General features: G+C 39.6%; 3 protein-coding genes across 13 annotated transcripts; all 3 read left to right on the top strand.

Moving 5' to 3' along the window:
* On the top strand, positions 5,988 to 6,605 carry LOC18783079. The gene has a single exon (XM_020560070.1). It carries the CDS (start codon positions 5,988 to 5,990, stop codon positions 6,603 to 6,605), a length of 618 nt encoding a protein of 205 aa, XP_020415659.1.
* LOC109948133 (protein STABILIZED1-like) lies at positions 17,972 to 19,151 on the top strand. The gene is made up of 2 exons (XM_020560071.1): positions 17,972 to 18,442; positions 18,537 to 19,151. Exons 1-2 carry the CDS (start codon positions 17,972 to 17,974, stop codon positions 19,149 to 19,151), a joined length of 1,086 nt encoding a protein of 361 aa, XP_020415660.1.
* LOC18782825 lies at positions 19,514 to 24,529 on the top strand. 11 transcript variants are annotated; one of them, XR_002270767.1, is made up of 12 exons: positions 19,514 to 19,685; positions 20,019 to 20,081; positions 20,310 to 20,431; positions 20,584 to 20,692; positions 20,823 to 20,915; positions 21,026 to 21,686; positions 22,058 to 22,255; positions 22,743 to 22,862; positions 23,086 to 23,175; positions 23,346 to 23,404; positions 23,669 to 23,820; positions 23,901 to 24,529. XR_002270767.1 is itself a non-coding variant. In XM_020560209.1 (10 exons), exons 4-10 carry the CDS (start codon positions 21,315 to 21,317, stop codon positions 23,908 to 23,910), a joined length of 921 nt encoding a protein of 306 aa, XP_020415798.1. In that variant the 5' UTR covers positions 19,514 to 20,431; positions 20,584 to 20,692; positions 20,823 to 20,915; positions 21,026 to 21,314; the 3' UTR covers positions 23,911 to 24,529. The 11 variants fall into 11 exon arrangements, 5 of the variants coding, with proteins under 5 accessions (XP_020415798.1, XP_020415800.1, XP_020415802.1 ...); XR_002270769.1 differs by having other exon boundaries at positions 19,514 to 20,431; positions 23,901 to 24,092; positions 24,186 to 24,529; XR_002270771.1 differs by having other exon boundaries at positions 19,514 to 20,431; positions 22,058 to 22,133; positions 22,768 to 22,862.

The raw sequence follows: 25,199 nt of genomic DNA on the forward strand, positions 1-25,199 counted from the left end.
AAGTTAGGTACAAATTCAGGAGGCAAATCACTAATTAACCCTATTAATTATATGAGATAGAAACTCTAATTGATCTCAACTTAAGGTCAATGGATGGGATACACCAATAGCCCTGGAAGTTTGAAAGTAGGCAAATGCTTCAAGGGTCTTAGAAAAATGGATATGGGCCTGTGGGATCAAGCACTGGCTTCACCTTCCCACTCTCCAAGTAAGGCTTGAGTTTCTCCAAATTGGACTCAATTGAGGTCAGCACAAACATGAAGGCTGGTGGTATTATTAGAATAAATATTGTCACAACCCTCCTCTCTTCTTTCACTGCCTTATCCGACTAACTTGTTTTTTCCTTCATATCATAATTATTTCGCTTTCATTTCACATAATTAGTAAACAAACAGAAATGAAGAATGAAGATTATTTCTTAATCAATTACCAACTGCATCAAACACCACATCAAATTTCTCAAGCAGGTCTTCCACATTCTCCTCAATGTAATCAATAGCCAAATCAGCATCCAAGCTTCTCATAATCAAGTTTTTTAGTGCTTGTAGTGGCTGCTACTCTGGAGGCACCAAAAACCACATTAATGACTAGATTGTAGGAAACATTGTTCATGTAAAGGGAAAAAGAAAGAAAAGAAAATAATAATAAAAAAGTACCACGTCATGTAACCTCAACCATAAATAATAGTACAAAATTTTTTGAAACCAATCGAGCCTTAATCATGAAATTGTGAAAGAAAATCCATAATTAAAGAAACCCAAATTGAGAATTCGAATGACTTACTCAGATTCGGATGACTTATTTTAAACCATAATAAAAAAAGTACCATGTGGCCTATGTTTATTGGATAAAAGAAGAGTTTACCTGGGGATGCTTGCACTAGATCACAACCACAACTAAATCTAGCTTCACCTTTCTCTCAAATTCAATCGACCTCCCTCTCACTTTCAGTCTCAGTCGCCGACTCTTGACCTCACCGCACCCACATGCTCTACCTCTATCGTCTCTCTCCCGACTTGACCCTCATCGATCTCTCTCTCTCATCTCGCCTCGTCTCGTCTCTCTTCATCTCATATCCTGTCTCTGTCAACCTCATTCTCTCTTTTGACCTAACCCACATCACATCTGACCTCACCCTCTCTATTTCAGTCGTCTTTCTGTCTCGACCTCACGCTCTCTATTTCAGTCACCTCTCTCTCTCTCTCTCTCTCTCTCTCTCTCTCTCTCTCTCTCTCTCTCTCTCTCTCTCTCTCTCTCTCGACCTCACCCTATCTCGTACCCCTAAACCCTAACCTAACCCCATTGAATTTCATCCAAAATTTCTTTGAATTTCGGGGTTTTTTGAGAGCTCTGGGTGTTTCAATGGAGGTACGATAACCCTATTTTTGATCTGTTGATCTCTGTGGTACAGCCTCTCCTCTCAGACCCATAAGTCCAGTATCTCAAAGGCCCACTTGGGTTATGGGACCATTGTGCTCTATCTTTCCCTAGCATTAAGAGAATAACAATGAGTAGCAGATCTACCTTGGGATTGTCACCACCTGTCCCCAATCATCTAGGGTTTCCTTGTCTGTATCTATAAAGATGTAATGAGCCGTTTGTTAGCACTGGCTGAATGACAATTGAAACTTTCCTTCATTTCCTTACTCTTTCATTAACGTCTTCATGTACCATTCTGCTCTTTTCCATCTTTCTATAAAGCCAGACCCTATCAACTTGTATCAGAGCCCCCATGGGCAAAACCCCACATCTCTGATCTCTGATAAGGACCTCAGTGCCGCCCTTGTTGATGTTCGCCATGACCACCTCCAATCCCAACTTGACGGTCGACATCCAAACCTCCCTCACTTCCCTCTCCTCCTTCAACTCTGCCTTCTAGACTCAAATCACCAACCAATTATCCGCTTTTCAGTCCCTTATTCTTGACGAACTCCGCAACATCCAACCCTACACCTCTACCGTTCCACCCACCCAACTTGCTACAACCTCCCTTCCTCCTTCATTCTCCCTTTCGGCAGCCCCACCTCCTCACTATGCATCTCCTTCCCATACACCTCAACCTTCCTCTTCGTTCCGTTCTCTCTTTCCCCCAGCCACAACCACATACAGCTATCTTGGCCTCTCCCACCCGCCCTCCCCACTCCTCACATCAGCCTCCCCGGCTCTCAACCGTTCTGTCTGTCAGCTTGCTTTTCGCACCTGTCCCATTCATCATTTCACCCAACACACACCACCTCTCTATACCACCCCTTCTCCTTCATCCCTTCCCCACCTACCTTCTCTAACGCACTATCCATACCTTCCATCTACTCCTCCTTTTCATACTACTCATACCTTTCTTCCTACTCTTGATCCTCTGCTCTACCATTCCCCCTCCTCTATCAAAACCATCAAAATCGACCTGCCTCGCTTTACTGGCCAGGATGCTTACAGCTGGCTCGCCATGGCTGAGCGTTACCTGGACTATTATTCGGTCCCCGCTTTCCAACGGGTCACGGTAGCATCTTGTAATTTTGGATCGGACGTTTCCATTTGGATGTGCGGGTTAGAACAACGGTATCCCAAGAATGACTGGAATCTCTTTGCTGAACATCTTCTCCACCGTTTTGGCAGCTGGGACAAAGCCTATATCGAAACTCAACTTTCTCATATCCAATAGCTGGGTAGCATTGAGGACTACATTGCGGTGTTTACGAAATTGTCATGTTATGCCCTTGATTGGTCCGACAACTAGCTTAAACACGTCTACATTAGCGGTCTCTGGGATGATTTGAAACATGATGTTCTGGCTCTCTAACCCGACTAGCTCCACCAAGCCTAAAAGCTCTCCAAAAAATTTTAGACCAAGAATCAGTCTTGAAGCACCTTCCAGCGGCCCTTTTACCATAAATATTCTCCCACCCCCATTCCACCCGCCCCTCTTCCACCTCCGCCAACTCCACCCCATCCACCTCACCCGTCTTTTCCAACCGCTCCATTCCGTCGCCTCTCCCCAGCCGAGGCCCAAGACCGGAGGGCCAAAGGGCTCTGTTTTCACTGTAACGAGTTGTTTCAACCTGGTCACCGCTGTAAGAAGCCTGTTCTTGCCTTGCTTGACATTGATTCTCCTGAGAACGACCCAGCATAGTTCCATGATTGTCCACATGTTGATGACTCTGAGTCTGACGCATCGTTACATATGATCGAGCTATTCTCTCTCCCCAGTCTCACTCTTGGGCGGCCGATGCGCCTCCGTGGCTCCATCAACAACATACCCATCATTGTCTTTATCGATCATGGGGCCTGTCAATCTCCTTAGCCCCTCCCTCACCACCAAACTGGGTTTACCCGTGACACCTACAACCCCCACTATATTTACCTTTACTTCTGCCCAGCACCTCACCTCTACTACTATGGTCTCCAATGTCTAAGTGAAAATTCAAGCTTACACATTGACAAGTTCCTTTCGGCTCCTTGAAGTCCCAGGTTGTGATTTAGTCTTGGGTGCTGAGTGGTTGGACTCTTTGGGTTTCATTGGCTGGCACTTTCGCCATAAAACTATGATCTTTACAGTGGATGGTCACACCCATAAATTACAGGGCCTTATCCCATTCACATCCCCTTCAACTTCCTTTTTTCCTCATTCCCCTACTTCCACACCACCTCTTTCCAACTTTCTCCTTCCTCTCACCTCCCCTGGCCCTGAACACCATTTCTCATCCATGCACCCTTCAACTTCCTTTTTTCCTCCTTCCCCTACTTCCACACCACCTTTTTCCAACTTCCTCATTCCTCTCACCTCCCCTGGCCCTGAACATCATTTCCCATCCATGCATCCTTCAATTCTCCATCTTCTCCATTGTTATCAGGACCTCTTCCTCCCACCCCATGACCTTGCTCCTTCTTGCTCTACTGATCACCATATTCCCTTGCTTCCTAACACCACACCCGTCCATGTCCGCCCCTATCGTTACCCACACTCCCAAAAATCAGAACTTGAAAAACAAGTCTATGAGCTCTTGGACTCCGACGTTATCCGCCACAGCAGTAGCCCCTTCTCCTCCCCTGTCCTTCTCGTCAAAAAGAAGGATGAGACATGGCAGTTATATATTGACTACTGTGCCCTCAATGCTTGCACCGTTAGGGATCGTTTTCCCATCCTCGTGGTTAACGAACTCCATGGCGCCGCAGTTTTTTTTCAAATTGGATCTTCGCTCCGGCTACCACCAAATCCGAATGCATGAGCCGGACATTGAAAAAACTGCGTTCTGTACACATGATGGTCATTATGAATACTTGGTCATGCCGTTCGGTTTATCGAACGCACCTTCCACCTTTCAATCACTTATGAACTCTATTTTTCGCCCTCATTTACGTAAATATGTTTTGGTTTTTTATTTTTATTTTTTATTTTTTATGATATCCTTGTCTAAAGTCCTTCATTGGACACTCACCTCTTGCATTTAGCCTCTGTTTTTGACATTCTCAGGGAGAATCAACTCAACGTAAAACTGTCCAAATGTTCTTTTGGCCAACCACAAGTGGATTACTTGGGTCATACCATTTCTGCCTAAGGGGTCTCTGTTGACTCCAGCAAAATTCAATCCATTATCACTTGGCCTATTCCGTGGATTTTTGGCTCTTGCAGGATACTACCAAAAAATTGTTTGCAATTTCGGCTTGCTCTCAAAACCCCTCACAAATATGCTCAAACATGGCAATTTTGCTTGGTCCCCCGAGTCCACCTTGGCTTTCCATCACCTTAAGGATGTGCTCGCCTCCATTCTGGTGCTTGCACTCTCGGATTTTGCAAAGCTTTTTGTGGTTGAAACGGATACTTCGAGTGGTGGCATTGGGGCCGTTCTCAGTCAACATAAACACCCCATTGCGTTTGTTAGTAAGGCACTCTCAGGTCGTCATCTTGCCCTTTCCACATATGACAAAGAAATGATGGCCATCGTTTTTGCTATCCAGCATTGGCTGCCATACTTGCTGGGCCGACACTTTACAATCGTCACTGATCACTGTGCCATCAAATAATTTCTTGAGCAACACAACTCCACTTCATAGCAGCAGAAGTGGTTAGTCAAGCTCTTGGGGTATAATTATACAGTGGCTTACCGAGCCGGACATTTAATCCTTGTTCCCGATGCTTTGTCCCGAAGACATGAATTATTACCTATCATGGGTCTTTCCACTCCGATATTCGATTGCATTCCCTACCTACAGCAATCATATCTCGCCAATACTATGTCAACCACTCTACTCTCTCAGCTCAAAGCCTCCTCCGACAGCTCTAAAAGGATTCCAACTTCGGAATGACACCATTTACTACAAAGATGGTTTATACATTCCCCCAACGTCTCCTTGGCGCCCTCGGATTCTTGCCGAGTTTCGTGGGTCCCGTGATGGGGGCCACTCCAGCTTTCTTCCCACCTACAAACGCATCACTCGTAGCTTCCGCTGGCCAGGCCTCCGAAAAGCCGTTAAGACCTTCGTCACCACCTGCTATGAGTGTCAATGCCAAAATTACGCAACCCAGCACCCCCTTGGCTTACTGCAACCTCTCCCAATTCCTACCACCATTTGGCAGGACATTGCCCTTGGCTTCATAAAGGGATTGCCCAAATCTGGCGGGAAAGACATCATCCTTGTTGTGGTTGATCGCTTGGCAAAATATGGACATTTTATTGCCCTTGCCCACCCTTACTTTGCTGCCACAGTAGCTGACCTCTTTATTAAGGAAGTCTATCGCCTTCATGGCATGTCCAAAACCATAGTATCCGACCTTCCTCAATAATTTACGGTCTGCCTTCTTCAAAGCCCAAGGAACCAAGCTTTGCCATAACACTGCCTATCACCCCCAAACCGATGGCCAAACATAGGTGCTCAATCGTACCCTCGAACACTATCTTCGATGCTTTTCTGTTGATCAACCAAAGGCCTGGTCCACCCTCATTCCTTGGGCAAAATGGTGGTATAACACAAGTTTTCACTATGCAATTCGTATGTCCCCTTTCCAAGCCCTTTACGGGATTCCCCCACCATCCATCCACTCTTACCTCACATGCACTATTGCAGTTCAGGCAGTTGAGACCGCCCTTCGCGATTGCGATGCGACGCTCCGTCTTCTCCACGATAACCTACTCCTTGTGCAGAACAGAATGAAGCAATTCCATGACCGAAAACGCACGGAATGCACTTTTGAGATTGGCGACTGGGTTTATCTTAAACTGCACCCCTATCGCCAGCATTCCATTACCCCCCACCATATCCACAAGTTGTCCCTACGATACTATGGGCCTTTTCAGGTTGCTGCTTGGATTGGTGCCGTCGCCTACGGCTTGTTTCTTCCAGCGGGCTCCAAAATCCACCCTGTTTTTCACGTACCACTCTTGCATAAACCCATTGGCACAACCTGCGTGTCTTCTCCCACCTTACCACCCATCAACCCATTTGGTTCTCTTCTCTGGACTCCTGAAGCTGTTCTTGGCAGAAGCATTTTTAAATTCCAAAATACTACAGCTACCAAATGGTTTATTAAATGGCAGGGTCTTCCTACTGCAGATGCTACTTGGGGGGTTGCCACAGATATCATCACCCTCTTTCCTCACTTCCAGGCCTGAGGTCAGGCCTTTCTTAAGAGGGGGAATTGGTACAGCCTCTCCTCTCAAACTCGCAAGCCCAGTATCTCGAAGGCCCACTTGGTTATGAGATCAGTGTCCTCTGTCTTTCCTTAGCACTAAGAGAATAACAATGAGTAGCAGATCCACCTTGGGATTGTTGCCACCTGTCCCCAATCATCTAGGGTTTCCTTGTCTGTATCTATAAAGATGTAATGAGCTGTTTGTTGGCACACGCTGAATGACAATTGAAACTTTCCTTCATTTCCTTACTCTTTCATTAACGTCTTCATGTACTATTCTGCTCTTTTCCATCTTTCTATAAAGCCAGACCCTATCACTCTGCTACTGTGGTTTGAAAGTTTTGAAGTTGTTTGTAACCTAACCATATTTTTGTTCTAATTTGCTCGAGTTTGCATGCTCCTCTTTGAGTCTTTGAGCGGAATGACACCGTTTGCTTTGTAAAACTTCAAATTAAATTCTAGTGACGACGAGACAGACAATGTCGTTTACTTAAAAACTGAATAACAATAAAGTGCTGTTATTAAGAAAATAAAAAAAACTTCAAGAAAAAAAAAGAAAAAAGAATATCCCAGCAACCCATCCCTCACATTCTCTATAAAACCCAAAAAAGTCCTTTAAAAGTGATAGCAAACTCATAACAAAATCCCAAAAAGTTCGTTCGTCTTCTTCTTCCTCTCAAAAGAAAAAGAAAAGTTTTTATAGCCTTCTTCTTCTTCTTGTCAAAAACCTTCTCATTCTCTTTCCATAACCTCCATAGCCTTTTCCTTTCTGTCAAGTCATTCTCTTTCCACAACCTCCATAACCCTTTTTTCTCTGCCAAAAACCTTCTCATTCTCTTTCCATAACCTCCATAGCTTTTCCTTTCTGTCAAGTCATTCTCTTTCCACAACCTCCATAACCCTTTTTTCTCTGCCAAAAACCTTCTCATTCTCTTTCCATAGTGATGGCGATACAGTTATTTTCGGAAAAGACTGATGAAGAATTGGATTCGGTAGAAATTGGATTGAGACTTTGTTGCATGCTGGGAGACATCTTCAATATGTTGTCTTGCAATCAAGAAGAAGAAGCATTACTTCCGAAGTTGGTAAATTTTGGAATCGGTGTCAAGAAATTGATTTCCAAAAATCATAATTCCAATAGGTTCGTACGGAAGATCATTAGTGGGCTAAAGCTTATTCACAGTAAGCTCAGAGACACCTCAGCTTCCAACAACGATCGTTAGTCCAACGAAGACCCTTCTGCTTCTGCTTCTACTTCCAAGAAAGCCAGAGCCAGAGCCAGAGCAACAAGGCATCCATCCAGAGCCAGAGCCAGAGCCAGAACCAATTTTCTCGGAAGGATTTGAGGTGGAATTTGATAGGGACCGGCTCTTGAGTGAAATTTTGGAGGTAATGAATGATATGACTGCAATCTTGGCAGAAATTGACGACCTTAGTGCAGTGACAAAGAAATCTAAGGTTCCTTTTGTTCTTCGACCCAAGAAGAAAAAAGTTTTGGATGCGCTCAAAACATTGGATTATCAAATTTGTTGTCTCAAACTGATGAACAACTGTTTTCAGAAAAATTATGATTTGGACATCGAAATGAGTGAACTATGGGGCAAGGGTCCAAATCCTTATGCGAAATGATAATGAGATAAAGTTTGAACTTCGCCATTTTCCAGTTTGTGAGTTTTTTATGCTTCTTGATGTGTAATTCCCCCAAACACAGAGCAATGGATACCGAACCAAAGCTGGCCACTATTCTCCTTATCATTGGATATTTTGTAAGTTGCAGCAACATTATCAAGATTAGTAGTTGTATGGGTCTTTTTTATTCTAGCAACCTGACTAATGGGCTTGGGCTACCGAAAAGAGAAACAGGTGAAGCTGCCCCTATATCTGAGTTCAAAGATCAAGCCCCAAGAGTGTCTCGAAAGGGTAGCTAAGCCTTAGGAAACACCCTGGTCTTCTTCACCAATGAAACTAACGATCACTTACAGATAAATTATTGGCTTAGTATGAGACGCTTGTGGCATGGGACCTGAGCATTCACGAGTTTAGCATGAGAGAGAGAGAAGGTTTGGGTTTCCTATGAGGAACAGAGGCTTGAAGTAATGATTTCGTAAAGATTTGCTGAGGAGAAAGAGAGACAGAGACAAAGACAGAGATACAGATTATGGTGGCTTTACGAAAGCATAGGTGGCTTTAACATATTTCCAGCAGCCTGACGAAAGCTTCATCAAGCTCCTAGGTTGCATGACATAAGGGAAAATGGAAGATATGGAGGAGGAAGGCTCGAAATTGCAGGGGTTTCAGGGATGAGAGATGATGCTTGCTCTCTGGATGTGTGTTTTGGGAAAGAGAGGAAGAAGATGAAAGAACAAGGCTTGAAATCGAACGATTCCAGATGGGATGCTTGCCTTCGATCGGTTTGTTCATGGTTGCTGGGAGGCTTGCAGCAACCAAGGTGAGTTGTCTTTGCTGGGTAAGAAGTGGCTCCTTTTATAGGCACTGAAAACCTTAGTTTTGTCAAGTCATCCTCTCCCTTTTTCCTCACTTTCTTCCATTCCATCCTCTTTGGTGAAACTTCCCTAGCCTGAGCATGTAAGCATGAAGCTTTTTGGAGTTCCAATGTCCTCAGGCAGCTGGACTTCTCCGTGTGGGTGAGGAGCCACCCACTTTTGTTTCTTTTTTTCTCACCAAAGCTTGAAGAGGAAAAAATAGGTAAGGGTGCTTGGTCAAAAAGGTGATCAACACATGGGTTTGCTTGGTTTTGGTGGTTTTGACAGATATGCTAGATATTTTCCACGATGCTGGGCTGGGCTATTGGTATTTTGTTTCCAGCGGCCTGTAAGTTTGCTTAAGTTGCTGGAAACATCTTATTTGATTAAGGTACTGGATATTTTGGCTGATGTGGGATTTTTCCAAGTGTTTACAAGCCATTGGATATTTTCCTAAGCTATTGGGCCACTCCTTCTCTCTCAGACTTACCCATATGTTTGGGCTCAAGAAATGGACTTGAGTTTTGGTACTCCCAAGCAGCCCAAAACTTCCACTTCTTGGCCCATCAATGGGCCTCGTGAATGCTCGTAACCATCCATACCATAACCCGCTCAGCAAGCCCCAGGCATTCGCCTAGCTTGGGCCCACTTAAGCTTGTAGCGTGGCGTGTTGCTTATTTGCTTGGCGTGGCATGTGTGCAAGTGCATCAACTTTTGCGTGTCCAAATCGGGTTTCTTCTTGGTAAGGTATCACATTGAGCCGGGAATATATTTGGGCCTAACCTTGAATTTTTTGGGCCTCAACAGTGAGCTCACGTATTAGTGGGTTTTGGTGTCATTGCATTTTTTGTATATTGCAGGATAACGAATGTAATCAGCAACGCGAATCTTAAAGTTCCTAAACGTTTCATAATCATAGAGCTCACGTATTAAGTGCAATGGCACACCATGGGACAAAACTCGACCAAGGGCGGAACCACATTAAGGGCTACAGTTGGCTGTAGGCCAATGTGGTTTTTTAAGAAAAAAAAATATATAAAACCTATATATTTAACTTATTTTCAATATTAGCCCAATCTGTGGCGTTGTACAGATTACCTTATTTCCATTTTCAATATTCAAGTAAATGTCTTTGTCATTTTACTTTTATTTATTTTTATATTACTCCATTTACTTAAATTTACAATGTAAATAAGGAAGTACCCTCAATTTGGATTCAAATAAAAATACTAAAAAAATCAAATTCTCACCCAATCAAAAAAATGAAAAATCGATTTTAGTGCAAAATACGATTCATGCTAAAAATGATGGCTCATTAAGTCAATATATATTTCATACTAAAATCCCATAAAATCAAGTTTTCTTATTTGATGTGTGAGGAATAAAAGCCGCCAAAAATTATTTTGTGAAAATTATTATTCCGAAAGTCCATTTTTCATACTTATGGCCAGTTTGACATTGTTGTGCTGTGAAAATAATCGCTGTCAAATTTACTGTGAGAGAAATCAGCTATGAGATAAAATAGTTTGGCGTTTAGTAAACTTTTTGTTAAAAGTGTTGTTGGTACTGATTCCCGCATAATCAGAAAATGATTGCTGCATAATCATTAAACCCAGCACATCTTTGAAATTGATTCCTGGATAATCAGAAAATGAAAGCACCTCATTAGCTGCTTTCTCTTATAGCTTTATCTCACAACAATTTTTAACAATAAGTGATTTTATCATAATTTACCAAACGGGTTGGGTTTCCCAAAATTTTTTAAAAATCACTTATCACCCCAAAAAGCAATGCCAAACTAGCACTTAGTCAATATTTTTACATAAAACAACTTTTCATGTATGATATGAATGCATGAAAGAATCTAAGGTTAATCTAGATAAAAAGCCTTAGATGTTCAATCTACTATAGTGTTAAACCCTATTTGGTTTATATTAAAACTTATTAAAAATTAGTTTATGGAGTTATGAACTAGCTTGGTTTATATGATTTAATGTTTACTTTTATTTCTAAAAAGACTATAAAAATTGTAAGTACCAAAAAATATATTATTAAGTTTTAAGCTAATAACTTTAGCTAGTCCATTCATTAAAAAATTCCTAATTCCGCCTTTGAACTCCACGTCATTCAAGAACAACTTCAACTTATGCGTCAACAAGTTGACCAAAAAAAGAAGAAGCAAATATGTTGATTACCAAAATTATGACAAGCTTAAAACTTAAATCGGTAGGATGTGGGCCCACTATTGTCTCATATTCTAACATTTAGTCTCACATGTGGGTCTCTCTCTCTCTCTCTCTCTCTCTCTCTCTCTCTCTCCATCACTAGGGAACCAAACATGATGTGTAATTTCCACCAACACAAAAGCAATGGATACATATGTGGAACCAAAGCTGGCTGCCATTATCCTTGTCATGGGATTTTCTCCCTACATGCATTAATATTGTAAATTGTATAGTGCAGCAACACTGTCATGATTAATAGTTTCCAGGACTATCTAATGCATCCGCATCATCTATCATACCTGTTTTGGAATCAATCTGGCGGAAAAGAAAAAAGTAGGATTATCATAAAAGAAATGGTTAATTATCTACTAACCAATCACCCACACTCACATTTTATGTGTTTAACCTTTTGTTTTGTTTACAATATGTGCCTTGCCGCCTTCATCGTCACGAGTCCTTCACTTGAATTTGCACGCTAGCTCTTCTTGATCATAAAAAAATCTGGAATTATCTTTGGTTCTTAATTTTAAAGTATATCAATGTATAAAATGTGTATAAACCAATACACACAAGGATGTTGAAATATACAAGGTCCACCACCAAGAAGCATAACATCCAAATGCATCCCAGGGACAAGGTAGATTTTGTCCAACTTTACCAATTGCTTATCAGTTTCTGCTAGAGCCAGATCAAAAAAGTAGCCACCGAAATGGTTTGCATCACCTGCCTGACGAATGCTAAGCGGTGAGTATGCTGCAATAAGTGAAGATGCTTTACCAGGCTTCGTAGCCTGGACAACCCCAGAAGCAGACACAGACACAATACCCATGTCTGAAGAGAACCATTTGCAGTCACTGGATGCCTCAGCACCACCTGTATAATTTGATAGTGTTCAGATCCCCTAAGCAACATTAGAGTCGAAGTTAAAGAAATTATCTAGAAAGCTACCAACCTCCTGATAAATAGCAGGGGCCCAGGGACGGAAAATGGTTGGAGATGCGTCACTTTTATCCAAACTCAACTTGACTTGATCACAAACCATGACTTCTTGTGCAACCTTGAGAATCTACAAGCAGAGACGAACCAACTTAAGCAAAATAAGAATAAAATTAAAAATAGAATCATAATTAACAAATCGGGAACTAGGAAAAAAGTTAAAGATCAAATCATTTCCACCTCCATCTCATTTAAGGCACTAAAGTAAGTCAAAGAAGCTGTCAATTTATCCTGTCCCTGTGAAGTTGCCTTTAGAAATATAGAATTCTGCCAGCGACGTTTGATTGCAACATCATCTGATACAGGAAAAATTATCCAGTAATCAGACAACTTTATGTCATCACTCTGCAATTCACAGAAGAAACTTCTGAGACGAAAGTGGCCAAAAACATAACAAGCTGCTATATAAAGCAAAACAGAAATTTCTATAGTATAATGCAAGACAGATGAGAAAAAAGGACATTTGCAGAAATTCGGGCCAAAAGGAAGTAAATATGGAGAGAGACACAGAGAATGCAAGAACATTATTCGACAAGAGAAGCAATTAATAGGACAAACAATAACATCTTTGATAATACGATTATAATTCACATTGTGGAAAGGAAAATGAAAAGAAGAAAGAACCCTACTAGTAAAAAAATGCAAAGTAACTGGATATATCATTGTTTGAACAATGATACTGGAAGAATGCATGCTTTACCTCTGTAATGTACATTTCTTGTGCATCTGGTCCTTGTGAGAAAACCTTCATTTGAATGAGGTACCGACGACCAGAAACACCATTCCAACGTGTCATGGATGGAATTGCTTTAATTCCTTCTACTGATCACCAGAAGTAGATAGAGGTGTCATGTATAAAGATAAAGAATCTGGCAGGACAACATTAAGTGACGACACTTGTATGTGGCCAGCAACCCTTGTATCTTCAATTATGGTGTTAGTTACCCCTAAGTTCAACGCATATGCCAAACCCATCATAGAGTCAACACGAGCAACTGAAGAGTTTGAAACAGACCATCGATGATGCGGAGACGGCAAATTTACAACTGCAAAGGCCCAATGAAGAAAGGTAGTATGACTGGCAAATTTCCATGTATCTCTACATATGAGCCATATACACGTAACTCTACATGTGTATCCAGTGAAACTAACACCAAAAAGTTAATTCTTCAAAATATATAATAAAATACCAAACTAGTTAAGTGAAACTCGAATAGAAAGAAACCTAAGTAGAAAAATTGTAAACAGAATTAGTATTCATCAAGCGGCCCTAAACATACCTCAATAGACAAAGAGTTTACTACTTTAGAGCACATGTAGAACGATTGGAAGAAAAACCTTGAGCTTCGTTGCCACGGAACAGCTGCACCAACAAGGACAAAAACAGGCGGAGGGGGATCGAGCAACAACATGGCTTCTGCTACAGTTAGAACAATCTTGTCAGTCATGTGCTTGAACTGTGGCTCAAGCAAATGCACAGAAACAATCTCATGCCCAATTTCAGTTCCCTTTTTGACGTACAGATCAGAAAATACACCCTGTATCATACATTAAAAAAACAGTTAGATGCAAACTGAAGAATGCAGTGACCCGCTGATATTCCTCATTGACACCAAACTGCAATATGCATACATTATCTTCAAGGTTTATTTGGATATCTAGGTCTCCACCAAGGTCTAAAATATCGAGAGTTTTGGAAATATCGGTGGTTCAAAAAGACGGATGTATCGATGGAAATATCGAGGAAATAACGATATCGATAAAAATTGAATAAAAAATTGTGAGAAAAACTTGGAAATTTTTATTGAATTTTTAGAGGATGTTTATTTAGTCAATTGTCTATTATTTTATCACAAAAAATTGGAATAAAATGCATGGCATGGTGGGTTAGAGTGATTTAAGTTAATTATGTAGCGACCTGACAAATACCGTGTCTTTAGAAAATATGTAGTAATTAGTGAAAAAAATTAAACACACATAATTTTAGTTATAATAATTTACTACAATATATTGCATATGATAAGATATATAAGCTTGAGAAAAAAATAAAAATAAAATATATGAATAACTTAGTACCACATAAGAAGAATTCCTATTAAAGTTAAAACTTAGTATCACATATAATGAACAACATTAAAACTCAATAGTGAATAATAATACAACTCCATAATATATAACCCAAAAAAAAAAAACCTCCATAATAAAATAATAAATAACATTAAACATATGCTTAAATTTATCATTAGGGATTTTTTTTTTAATGGAAATTTATCCTAGATAATATTAGCTTGCAGAAATTTTAAAGACCATATAAATATTATACGTCATAACTTTATTAACAAACTCATTCGCAGCGTGTTGGATAAGGCCCAGTATATTTGGCGGGAAAGAGAGTGGTTCGAATCCCCTTGTTGGCAAAAGCGCCATTTCTCAACAAATTTCATTTATTTTTCAGTTTCAATCGCAATATTTGAAATTGGCACTTAGGTGACGAGGTACTCTTATGACTAGTCAACTGTCAGATATGAATTATACCAAACAACTGTCAGAGAGAGAAAGGAGAATATGACAAAAAGGTTTGTTATCCAGCTGGAAATCCTACAGAGCAAGGATGACTAGTCATACGAGAAGGATAGATGTTAGTTTAGGAACATTAACAATATTCATACATTAACAATATTATCGATAATATCACGATATATTGCCCAAATAAAGCATGAACGAGTAGGAAATTATCGCCTCCGACATTATCGCGATAATATCGATATATTGACGATAATTAAGTGGATATGGGCTAAAATATCGCCCATTCAAAAAAATAATATTATCAGCGACCTAAATGGTCCCCCAACTATCGCTCAGGTATCATTTTGGTCCACCAACTAAAATTTTCATTTCAAACGTCCGTAAACTTTTTATTTTGTACCAAGATGGTCCATCCGTGACAGATTCTGTCACTTTTGATCATGTGATGGCCACATGTATATGCAACTTTTTGAGAAGCCTTATCGTTCAAAACCAAAATCCCTAAACTTTCAATGAATGAACATGCATGCGGTATTTTTGCTGTATCGATGGATGAGGTCACAACACAATCCGACATTATAGTAGAGGAGGCAAAGAAAAAAGTGGCTGAGGAGATCTGAATGTAAAAGATTTATTACGAGATCAATTCAATGGTTATTGGAGTTGGAGAACTTGTAAAATTAATATGCATGTGGATAGAAATCTATGATTTACATACAAATCCCCCCATGAGAATTTGAGACATATATGTTCGGTTCGTGTCTACCATATAAACTAATTTATACAGACTGGTAGTAATGATCTATATATGTTTATATGTGCAGTTATATTTCATTCTTAATTATTATGGCATATAATTTCTCTACTTTTTATTCCACCTTTTTGCCCCAAAAAGGCTTATTTTGCCATTGCCAGAATCTTGAGAATAATCCTGATGCAGTTTCCATGTTTATTTTCCTACTTGCGTCAGCTCCAGCCTTGGCTTGAGCAGGTGTTTCTTCTTCTTCAACAGTCGACGCACTTGCTGCAATGCAATATTGATATGATACATATGGCAACAAACAATATTGGTGAGGTAATGAATAAGTAGTTAAAACTTCTTACAATTTCTTCCATGGTTTTCATTGTGAGTTTGTTTATTGAATGATTTAGCAGCCATGAAAACATTTGCAGGTCTTTCCCAGCCTCCTCCGAATATCCCGAACCCTTCCTTTGGCTGAGGCTGAATCAGGAATTCAAGCACTGACAGTTCTTCTTTCTCCACCCGATGAATGCAGTTCACAGTGCATGAATCAACTGATACCTGTAATACCCACGCCAATTTAACACCACATTCTAATTCATGAACTAATTAATACATTATATATGTTTTTATTTATACAAGTGATATCGGGTGAGGGGTTTCGAACACCAAATGTCATGTGCAAGGGTAATTGCTCTTAACTACTTGGGTTACAACCTCCTTGCGTACATTATTGACCTCAATCTTTTGTCCATCGTCACCATATTGAAGTTTAACCCTAGCACATCCGAGAGCCTCATCGAATATGAAGATGCTACTTGCATGGTGCAAGCATTCTCAGCAACGTGCACAAATATAATTCTATTGTGATTTAATTAATGCAAAATTATGAAGAAGCTTGTAGCTCAATTGATTTCCGAGATTCTAGGTTTAATTTCCCCTACCACCAAACTAATATCGTTTGGCTTGTATCAAGGAATTAATGTGAAATTAATGTATGAGTTTCGTTAGAGAAATTAATGACCTACCTATGCATGCATTTTCATCAACAAATAGATCTTGGGGTCTCAAGGGTCCATTCCATGAAGAAGTGCGACCTAAGCTTGATGAACTGTAATGTCCTCTCATTTCACCAATGGAAGCATTATATTCTTTCCTCAGATTCTCTCTCATCAGAATCTCATAAGCTTCATGTTAGTACCATACCCAAGTGAATGTGTTGTATAGCAGTGTAGTTCGGAAGTCCGATTGTCATATCTAGGGCTAGCAATGGATCGTGTCGTGTCGGAATAATAAATGTGTCAAGAATGCTCAACCCGAACCTGAACCATTTAATAAACGTGTTGAGTCGGATTCGGATCGTCTTAAACATGTTATTAAAAAGGTTGGCGGGTTGACCTGAAACCAACCCGTTTAATAAACAGGTCATAACGGATTGACCCGAAAATTACCCAATTATTAATCGTGCGAGTTCGGATCGTGTTTTTTCCGTGCGAGTTTCGAGTCGTGTAACAGGTTGTATCGGACATTGCCACTCCTAGTCATATCCACAGAGAGTAGTGTAAAGAAAATAACAGAGGGATTAGGAACTTTAAGATTCACGTTACGGATTACATTCGCTATTGAAAGCTCACTTCAAACATGAATGATTGATTCCCAATATTTAAATAAATTTTTTTAAAAAAAAATTGAGTATCGATTCACTTAAAACATGAATGATCACGTATCATCAGTGATATGATATTTAACTATTCTTATAAAGGGGTTCTATCCGCAAAACGCATTCGGATACTTCCTTAATTATATTTAGTAGATGTGCATGTTTAACATATTTATTTTACTATCTGTATCAGGATTGTACACAGCTGTTTGGTTTTTGCATCATGCTACATGCAATTCCTTATAATTTTAGGTTTTACAAAGCAAACGGTGTCGTTGCATGGGATAATTAATTAATTAATTTTTTTAAGAGGAAATTAGTTTTATATTCGTATTTTTCCAGTAATCTTCTCTTCACATATATAAAACAGTTCGTTCGAAGTCGGAAAGGAAAAGAATTGCTTTTTTTTTGTTTTTTGTTTTTTGGTCTGACAAAAAAAGAATTCCTTTTCAGAAAAGAAAACGAACTAGTTGAGAGCCGCCTATAAATAGACAATGTTAGACGAGAAGAAAAAACACACACAGGAAGCATACACGCAAAAGTCAATTTTCCTGTTTCCTAAGGAATTGCTGTCTTGTTCGGTCGTCGGTGGTTTGTCGGTGGTTTTTTGAAGAGAACGAGATAAGGATAGAGACGGTGGCTTTGTCATTGAAATTCATATTTCGATTTCGTTTCTGGTCAGGGTAATCGATCGTAGAATTATTAAGAGCAAGTATGGAGGAGTTAAAAAGGGAGGTAAAAAGGGATGCGATAAAGAAGGATAGACGGTTGTTGAAGAGTTTCAGGGAGAGGTACCCTAAGCGGCCATTTTGTTGGATTGCATCTGCGAGGTTGGAGGAGCAGGCTGAGGAAATGGAGGCAGCGTGGCAATTGATTCAGAAAGGATGTGAGGAGTGCCCTAATAGCGAGGATGTGTGGTTGGAGGCGTGTAGGATTGCGATTGCGGCTGCGAGGAGCAGCCCCAATCCCAATGAAGCAGGTAAGGCTGTGATTGCCCATGGATTGAAGTTGATACCCAATTCGGTGAAGTTGTGGTTGGAGGCTGCAAATTTGGAGCATGATAACTCGAATAAGAGCAGGGTTTTCAATCAAGGGTTGGAACACATTCCTGATTCCGTTCTGCTGTGGAAGGCGGTGGTTGAGCTCGCCACTGCGGCGAAATCGAATGAGGAGGACAATGCAAATGCAAGGGAGAAAAGCCAAGGAAGCTTATGACTTGGGCCTGACGCACTGCCCTAATTCTATACAGCTCTGGCTTTCTCTTGTTAATCTTGAACAGAATTTGAATGGGCTGACTAGTGCTCGTGCAGTCCTCACACTAGCCAGGAACAAAAATCCTCACAACCCTCAACTGTGGCTTGCTGCAACTCGAACTGAATTGAGGCATGGTAATAACAAGGAAGCTGATATTTTGATGGCGAAGGCTTTGCACGAGTGTCCCAATAGTGGTATCTTGTGGGCAGCATATATTGAGAGTATGATACTCCTACCCCCTTCTCAATGGATGGCCAAGATTATGGATGCCCTCATGAAATGTGATTACGATCCCCATGTCATTGCTGCTGTGGCCAAGTTATTCTGGCATCACTGTAAGGTTGAGAGAGCTAGGACTTGGCTCGACAGGGCCGTCACAATTGCCCCAGATATTGGGGATTTCTGGGCTTTATACTTCCAATTTGAACTTCAGCATGGGACTGATGAGAACCAGAAGGATGTTTTGAGAAGATGCATTGCTTCACAACCAAAGCATGGTGAAAAATGGCAACCTATTTTCAAGGCCCTGCACAACTCTCACCAACCGACTGAAGCTATTTTGCATCAAGTGGTGGCTGTACTCGCCAAGGAAGAGAGCTCGCAGCAGGCAAGGCAGGCGCCCCAAACTGATAGACTCTAGTCCTCCCTTCTCCTGGCTTCTCCTTTTTCCGGGTTATGTTTCTTCCAAAATGTTCTCCTAAATTGGACCTTTACCAGTAGTTTCACTTGTCGGCATCCTATTTATATGTTAATCTATTTACTTATCAGCTTTTCTCAATTTCCTTTTTTCTTTTTTTTTTATTGCCAATTGCCTTTGGAATGGATTCGGTGATGAGACTTGGCTTGGCTTAATAATTACTTGTTGTTCCTGTTTATATATAAATGTCTCCTTTTACATATTCAGTTTTGATCCGGGTGTTATTATGTGTTTTCCTGTAGCTCCTTTGTATTTCCCATACTTCCCCCTCTATATTCTTTTCTTTTGATGTCATAATATCAATCTAATTCCCTCCTCATGCCTGCGGTTTTCAACTCTGAGAGGAAACTTGAATTACTCGCCCGAGATTAGCTGTAGCGTGTAGTCTGAGACATCACAGTAAGAGGGTAGGATTTTGGAAAATCATTGTTGTCCCTAGGCAGCATTCCTTACACTAATGCAAGACGCAATGGAAAGGTTAGTTGTTTTCATTGTTTTCAATACAAATCTAGCCGTCATCTCTAGCTCCTCGGCTGTGAAAATTGTTGTGCCTCCTCTCCATGCGAAGCAATTTGCTACTCTAACAATAACCCTCCATTTTTCTGGAAGAACTTGGATTTTAGCTTAATAAACTTATGCTTCTTCACACTGAAATAAATTCCGGAGATCACAAACAAAAGACATGAGAAACAAGAGCCGAGACCTGCAAGGTTACATTTAATTAAATGTAAATGTTGAAGGGAGCATAGCACTTATCAATTAATTATACTCTAGAGCAGAGGACTTACTTACCTTGGGTGAGCTGTGCAGGGCCCGGAAATACTTTGATATGTTGTGGGATGTAACCTCCTCAGCCACTTCCTTTTTCCTGTGGTAATTATATTCCTGGGTTGTCTTTGAAATTTCATAATGATGAGTGTCAAAAGATAGGTAGATAGACTGACTTTCATAATATGTCCAATAGATAGATATACGATTGCGTGTTAAGAGAACCTTTACCAATTTTGATTTTTATATGGTATTCCTGTTTTGTACTTGTGTGGATTCTGGGAGTACTTGGATTGGATATAGTTTAGGCAAATAGAGACAATTCTTGTGTAGGAATAGAAATTAGAATTGTGGAAACTTGATGAGTGCATCCTGCCCTGTCGTGTGCTGCTGCTGAGTTCGTGTCCATGTTGAAAGACAGAACTGGGTACCCCATAGTGGAGCCTGCTCATATGGTACAGTAATTAAAAAGCACACATTTCTCACCCTTTTTGGGTTTTTTTTCGTTGATTAAATTTTCAGGTGAACATTGTTTGTTCATTTCTTGATGCTATTTTGTTGGTGAAATTCTCATTGTATATATATCTATGAATTTTTTTATGATTAGGAGTTGGCGGAACCATCAATTCATGTTGCATTCAATTCCTGTGTTATCAGGGGCCAATCGGGTAATTGTGAGCCCATTTTTCCTCTTACCTGGAAGACATTTGAACCAGGTAGCTCAACATAATATACTATTACCTATGTGAATATAGTGGGCGCAGTTGAATTTCAATTTTTGATAACTCTGTATGGATGATCATGATAAACATGGTAAAATGGATTAGGCTGTGTGTTATTTTACAGGATATTCCATACCTGACAGCCGAAGCTGCAAAGGAGCATCCTGGTGTCTCATATATAGTAACGACACCTCTTGGCCTCCATCCGCTACTCGTGGTACGACGATGGAATTTCCTTAATTTGATTCTTTGCCTATGCATAAAAAAAATATTGATTTGACACATATGGGTGTTGTTTGTGTTTTTTATTATTAATTTATTGATCAGGTTTTCCACACAGATATGAGGTGTTCGATTGAGAATCCTTATATCTAAAAGTCAATGCCCGGAAAGGTGCAAGGTGCCACATGTTGGTTACCTGGCAGATAAGAAGATTTGCTCAAGTAGAAGTGTTGATTTGGCATAGCTGTTAAGGCATGATATTTGTCTTTTGAAATTTTAGCATGTTTTGTTTCAGATACTTTCTTCATTTAGCCATGAGAGGAAGAAGTTTCATTAGCTGCTCTTTGACTGACCAATGTTCTAATTATTTTCCATTTGGAAAATTTAGTATCATATGTTGTATAAATGTTGTTTCTTCTGTGGTGCAGCTGCATTTTTTTTTGGTTATGTCAGAGCTACAAAGGACCTTGTTGGTTCGAGTGAACATGATAAAGTAGGACCAGACTTCTTTGGTTACTATACACGTTTAATTACAGAGTTGTTATCACAAGAAGAAGATTTTGCACCTTTTGCTTCCCAATCCTCCGATCTATCTCAAAGAAGAAGTGGGGATGTTAGTGGGAAGGATGTTATTGAGCCCAGTTATGGTACTTCTGGTTCTTTATTTGGTAACAGCATAGGAACTGGGCTATCAGATTTCAAAAAGAAAAGATTGAAGTCATTGCTGAGGCAGGGTGTGAATTTTCTTTTATCAGAAGTTGATGAGGTATGTAGGGATGATGCCTACTCCCCCTTTTGTTTTTAAATGGGTGCTTCAAACAAAGTCAAGAATGGTTATTCATGATTTTGAATTATACGAAATGAATCTGGTTGTACTTTGATACTTTTTAAACAATCAATAAATATGTCATGATATTGAGTCGTCCTTTAGTTGTAATGTAAATGAAAATGTTGCTTTCACATTAGTGGTACTAAGTGTTTTGTGCATTTAATAAGAGATAGAAGATTCTTTTTCTTTTGAACACAACTAGTTGTCACATATGGGTTCACATTTGAGGCCTATGTTTAATCAAGCCTGTGTAATAAAATATGCTTATTTTGAATCTGTACTTGTAATAACCATATGCGTAAATGCAGATGCTAGAACCAGTTGTTGCTATCAGCCGGTTAAAATCTCAGCTAAAGAGAAGAAAGTGTCTATCGTCTTCAAAAGGTACATTATCTGACATTGATGCAAGGAATGCTCACGCTAAGAGACCAAAGAGATCTTCTTCGTTCTCTTCAACCAGTCTCCCTGCACTTTCCATTCCTACCAATCTCGAGTCTAGCAAAGAGGTTATATTTCCTTTTGTTGCATTGTCATTCTTATCAAGTTTCAGGTCTTCCGCGTTTTGTTGATAGTCCTTTTTCTATTTTAATGGATTGAAAATATATAGTTAAAAGAGAAATTTTTGTGAATATGCTTGATAAAGATGGCCATTTTCCTTTAATTTGTCAGATTTGCATATATTTTCGATGCTCAGAATTGGTTAACATATAGACTTCTTAGGTGATGTGATACCTCCCACAAATATTTTTTTTTTCTTTCTAAAGCTTTATGTTTTTGTTGCGTTTACTCTGAAGTAAGATCTTTTATGTTTTAGTTAATGCAGAAGATTTTTCCTTCTCTCTTTTCTTATAACATTTTTCAATAGGACAAAGCAGTTGTAATACCAATTGCCTTTTCTTTTGTGTTGCATAACCGAAGTTTTGCAGTCACTGGGTTTTGTAATGGTTCATATCATGCAGAAATTTATGGTTGAACTTTTCTAATGTTGTTTAGAACTGTGCTCATGTCCTCACAACAGAAACAGCTAGGATGATAGCTGTTCAGGAGGAACCAAAGGTGGCTAACATTCTCCTTACTGCCCTTCTATTTGTGGGGTTGTGTCACATCCAAAAGGTTGCACTTGCCCACCCTTCCAAACACGCCCTGATTTTTTTGTTTTTGGGTCTTTATTTTTTTCTTACTCTGCGTAATACTTGCAAACTTGTTTAACTGAAGAAAGGAGAAAGTAGGATGTCTAGGCAAGGGTTTTTTGTGTGTATGTGTGTGGGGTGTGGCAATTTATGCATGATGTTGGCAACTTACTTATGGGTGGCTTTATCATAATTCTACTCTTCAGGTTGATGATCATTTGCAGTTCCTTATAGAGAAGGATAGCTTGCATGTTGAGAAGACAGTGAAGAAATATTCTGATGAATTTTCTGCAACAGTAATTCTCTCCAATTTTTTCTTTGCCAGTACTGCAAAGCCTGATCAAACTCCCTTTTCTCAAATATATGGTTATATCATAACTCTCATCAGGAATATGAAGTTTATCTTTCTAATGTTTGATACATTACGATGATTTATATCTGAACTGAATTTATGTCTGTTTTTCAGCTAGGGCACATGGAACAGCAGCTTGAAAAACTTCTTGATACTGTGATGGCTTCGTGCAGGTAGTTGTTAATAATTTGCTCTCTATAGTTGATATTTCTCAGCTACAATAGCATTTCAATTCTACATATCCATTGGAAACATTGGGCCTCATAGGATCTAATGTTTCTTGATAAATCTAAGTGAAAATTCAGCATTGAATTTCTGATGTAGATCTCAACAAAGCACTATTGACCTGCGTAGGTCATACATTGCTCTCTCTCTCTCTCTCTCTCTCTCTCTCTCTCTCTCTCTCTCTCTCTCTCTCGTAACTGTGAACTTTTCAGGTCTATGACCCTTCCTGAGAAACACAAGCTTGGAAAATTGATTCAGAAGTTACCACCAAAAAATCTTGATTGTGTTGCAGAAATGCTCCAACAATAGGAACGCAGCTTGTACAAATTCCTCTGATGAAATTCATGTGGATCTTGAAAAAGAGGTAAGAAGATGCAAAATTACCTGGTTTGTGAACTAATTAGAATTTCAACTCGTTTTTAAAGTTGTATCTTTTACTTGCAGAGTAATGTAACACTTTGGAGATTGTATTATTATGTTGAAGCAGTTGAGAAGGCTAGAAAGCTAGCCAAGTAGCTTAATCTGAAAAATGCTCTAATACGCCTATATGAAACCAACGGAAGTTCGCTGTACCGGGGATGAAATTTTCTTTTGCTTAACGAAGATAGTAGTCTAGTCATCAGTAGTACCCAAAAGGTAAAAAAGGGAGATAGCAGTCATCAGGTTTTCTTTCTCACTGGTTCAACAAGTAATTTCTGCCCCATCTGCTCACTTCGATTTTTTATGCAGAAATCTTCCACTAGACCACAGAATTTTGGTAAAAATATACAAAATTGAGTATCTAATCTTGACCAGTAAATTTGATGATTTTGGCCATTATGGTCCAGAAGTGCAATATTTTTGGAGCACCTCAAGAGTTCAGACGTATGCGAGATGAAGTTTTGATATAATTTTTTTCATTTGTAATTGGCCTCATTCTCTGCACAATATGGGTTGGCATCGCACATTGTACATCTTTTACTTATACTGAGTACAGAAGGTTACGAAATTCAAGGTTATGGAATTCTTTGTAAACTTCTATCACGATCCTCTTGAGTTAAATATAAGAATAGAATAAGCCAGTTTGTCTCAAATGTCCCTTTTGTTGAGTTTCCCTTTTACCAACCGGAAGCCAAAAAAATTCATTTGTGGACATTTTCAGATTATGTTTTCTTGGGTCGATACACAGATTTTCATTTGGTAGAGAGTCTCGTTTTTTTTAGTAAGTGGGCCCGGCATCGGAGTGATGGATTTAAGACGGAATTCATCCCGATTTTCGAGGAAATCCGGGGCGGGTCCAGTCATCTCTCTCTCTATATATATATATTTGTTTGAAGTAATGTAGCAAAACTGAGGAAGAAGAAAGGAACTTACATGTTGATCATATTATGTCGATCTAATACCTTTTGACTACGAAGAAAGGAACTGTATAATATTTAAGCAGAGGATAGAATCGAAATTCTGGCTCTTTATGATTTGGTCGAAGCCATTAAAAATTTGTACATCCCCTGGTTTTGGAATTTGGCTACTAAAGCAAGCAAATTATTCATTTGTTGAGAGGTGACTTTGAAGGCATTTTAAACTCTTTTTCATGAACATCTTCACCATTAAGAAATACCAAGTCTTATACATCACCTGTTTATGTCATATTCTTTCGGTTTTTCTTGAATTGGTTTATGTAATAGGCATATCATGCTGCAAAGCAGCCTTACAATACAACTAGCAGCTAGCATTGCTCTTAATTAGGCGATGGAACACTGTTTT

The sequence above is a fragment of the Prunus persica genome, chromosome G3 (assembly GCF_000346465.2).
Source record: "Prunus persica cultivar Lovell chromosome G3, Prunus_persica_NCBIv2, whole genome shotgun sequence".
NCBI lineage: Eukaryota > Viridiplantae > Streptophyta > Magnoliopsida > Rosales > Rosaceae > Prunus > Prunus persica.

Bases quoted from the DNA above. Each gene is read 5' to 3' on its own strand.
- LOC18783079 (XM_020560070.1), top strand. From the start codon at position 5,988: ATGTCCCCTTTCCAAGCCCTTTACGGGATTCCCCCACCATCCATCCAC.
- LOC109948133 (XM_020560071.1), top strand. From the start codon at position 17,972: ATGGAGGAGTTAAAAAGGGAGGTAAAAAGGGATGCGATAAAGAAGGAT. The intron at 18,443-18,536 runs GCAAGGGAGAAA...AATCTTGAACAG, and splicing joins ATGAGGAGGACAATGCAAAT to AATTTGAATGGGCTGACTAG.
- LOC18782825 (XM_020560209.1), top strand. From the start codon at position 21,315: ATGTTGTATAAATGTTGTTTCTTCTGTGGTGCAGCTGCATTTTTTTTT. The intron at 23,176-23,345 runs GTAATTCTCTCC...TCTGTTTTTCAG, and splicing joins CTGATGAATTTTCTGCAACA to CTAGGGCACATGGAACAGCA. The intron at 23,405-23,748 runs GTAGTTGTTAAT...ATTGTGTTGCAG, and splicing joins ACTGTGATGGCTTCGTGCAG to AAATGCTCCAACAATAGGAA.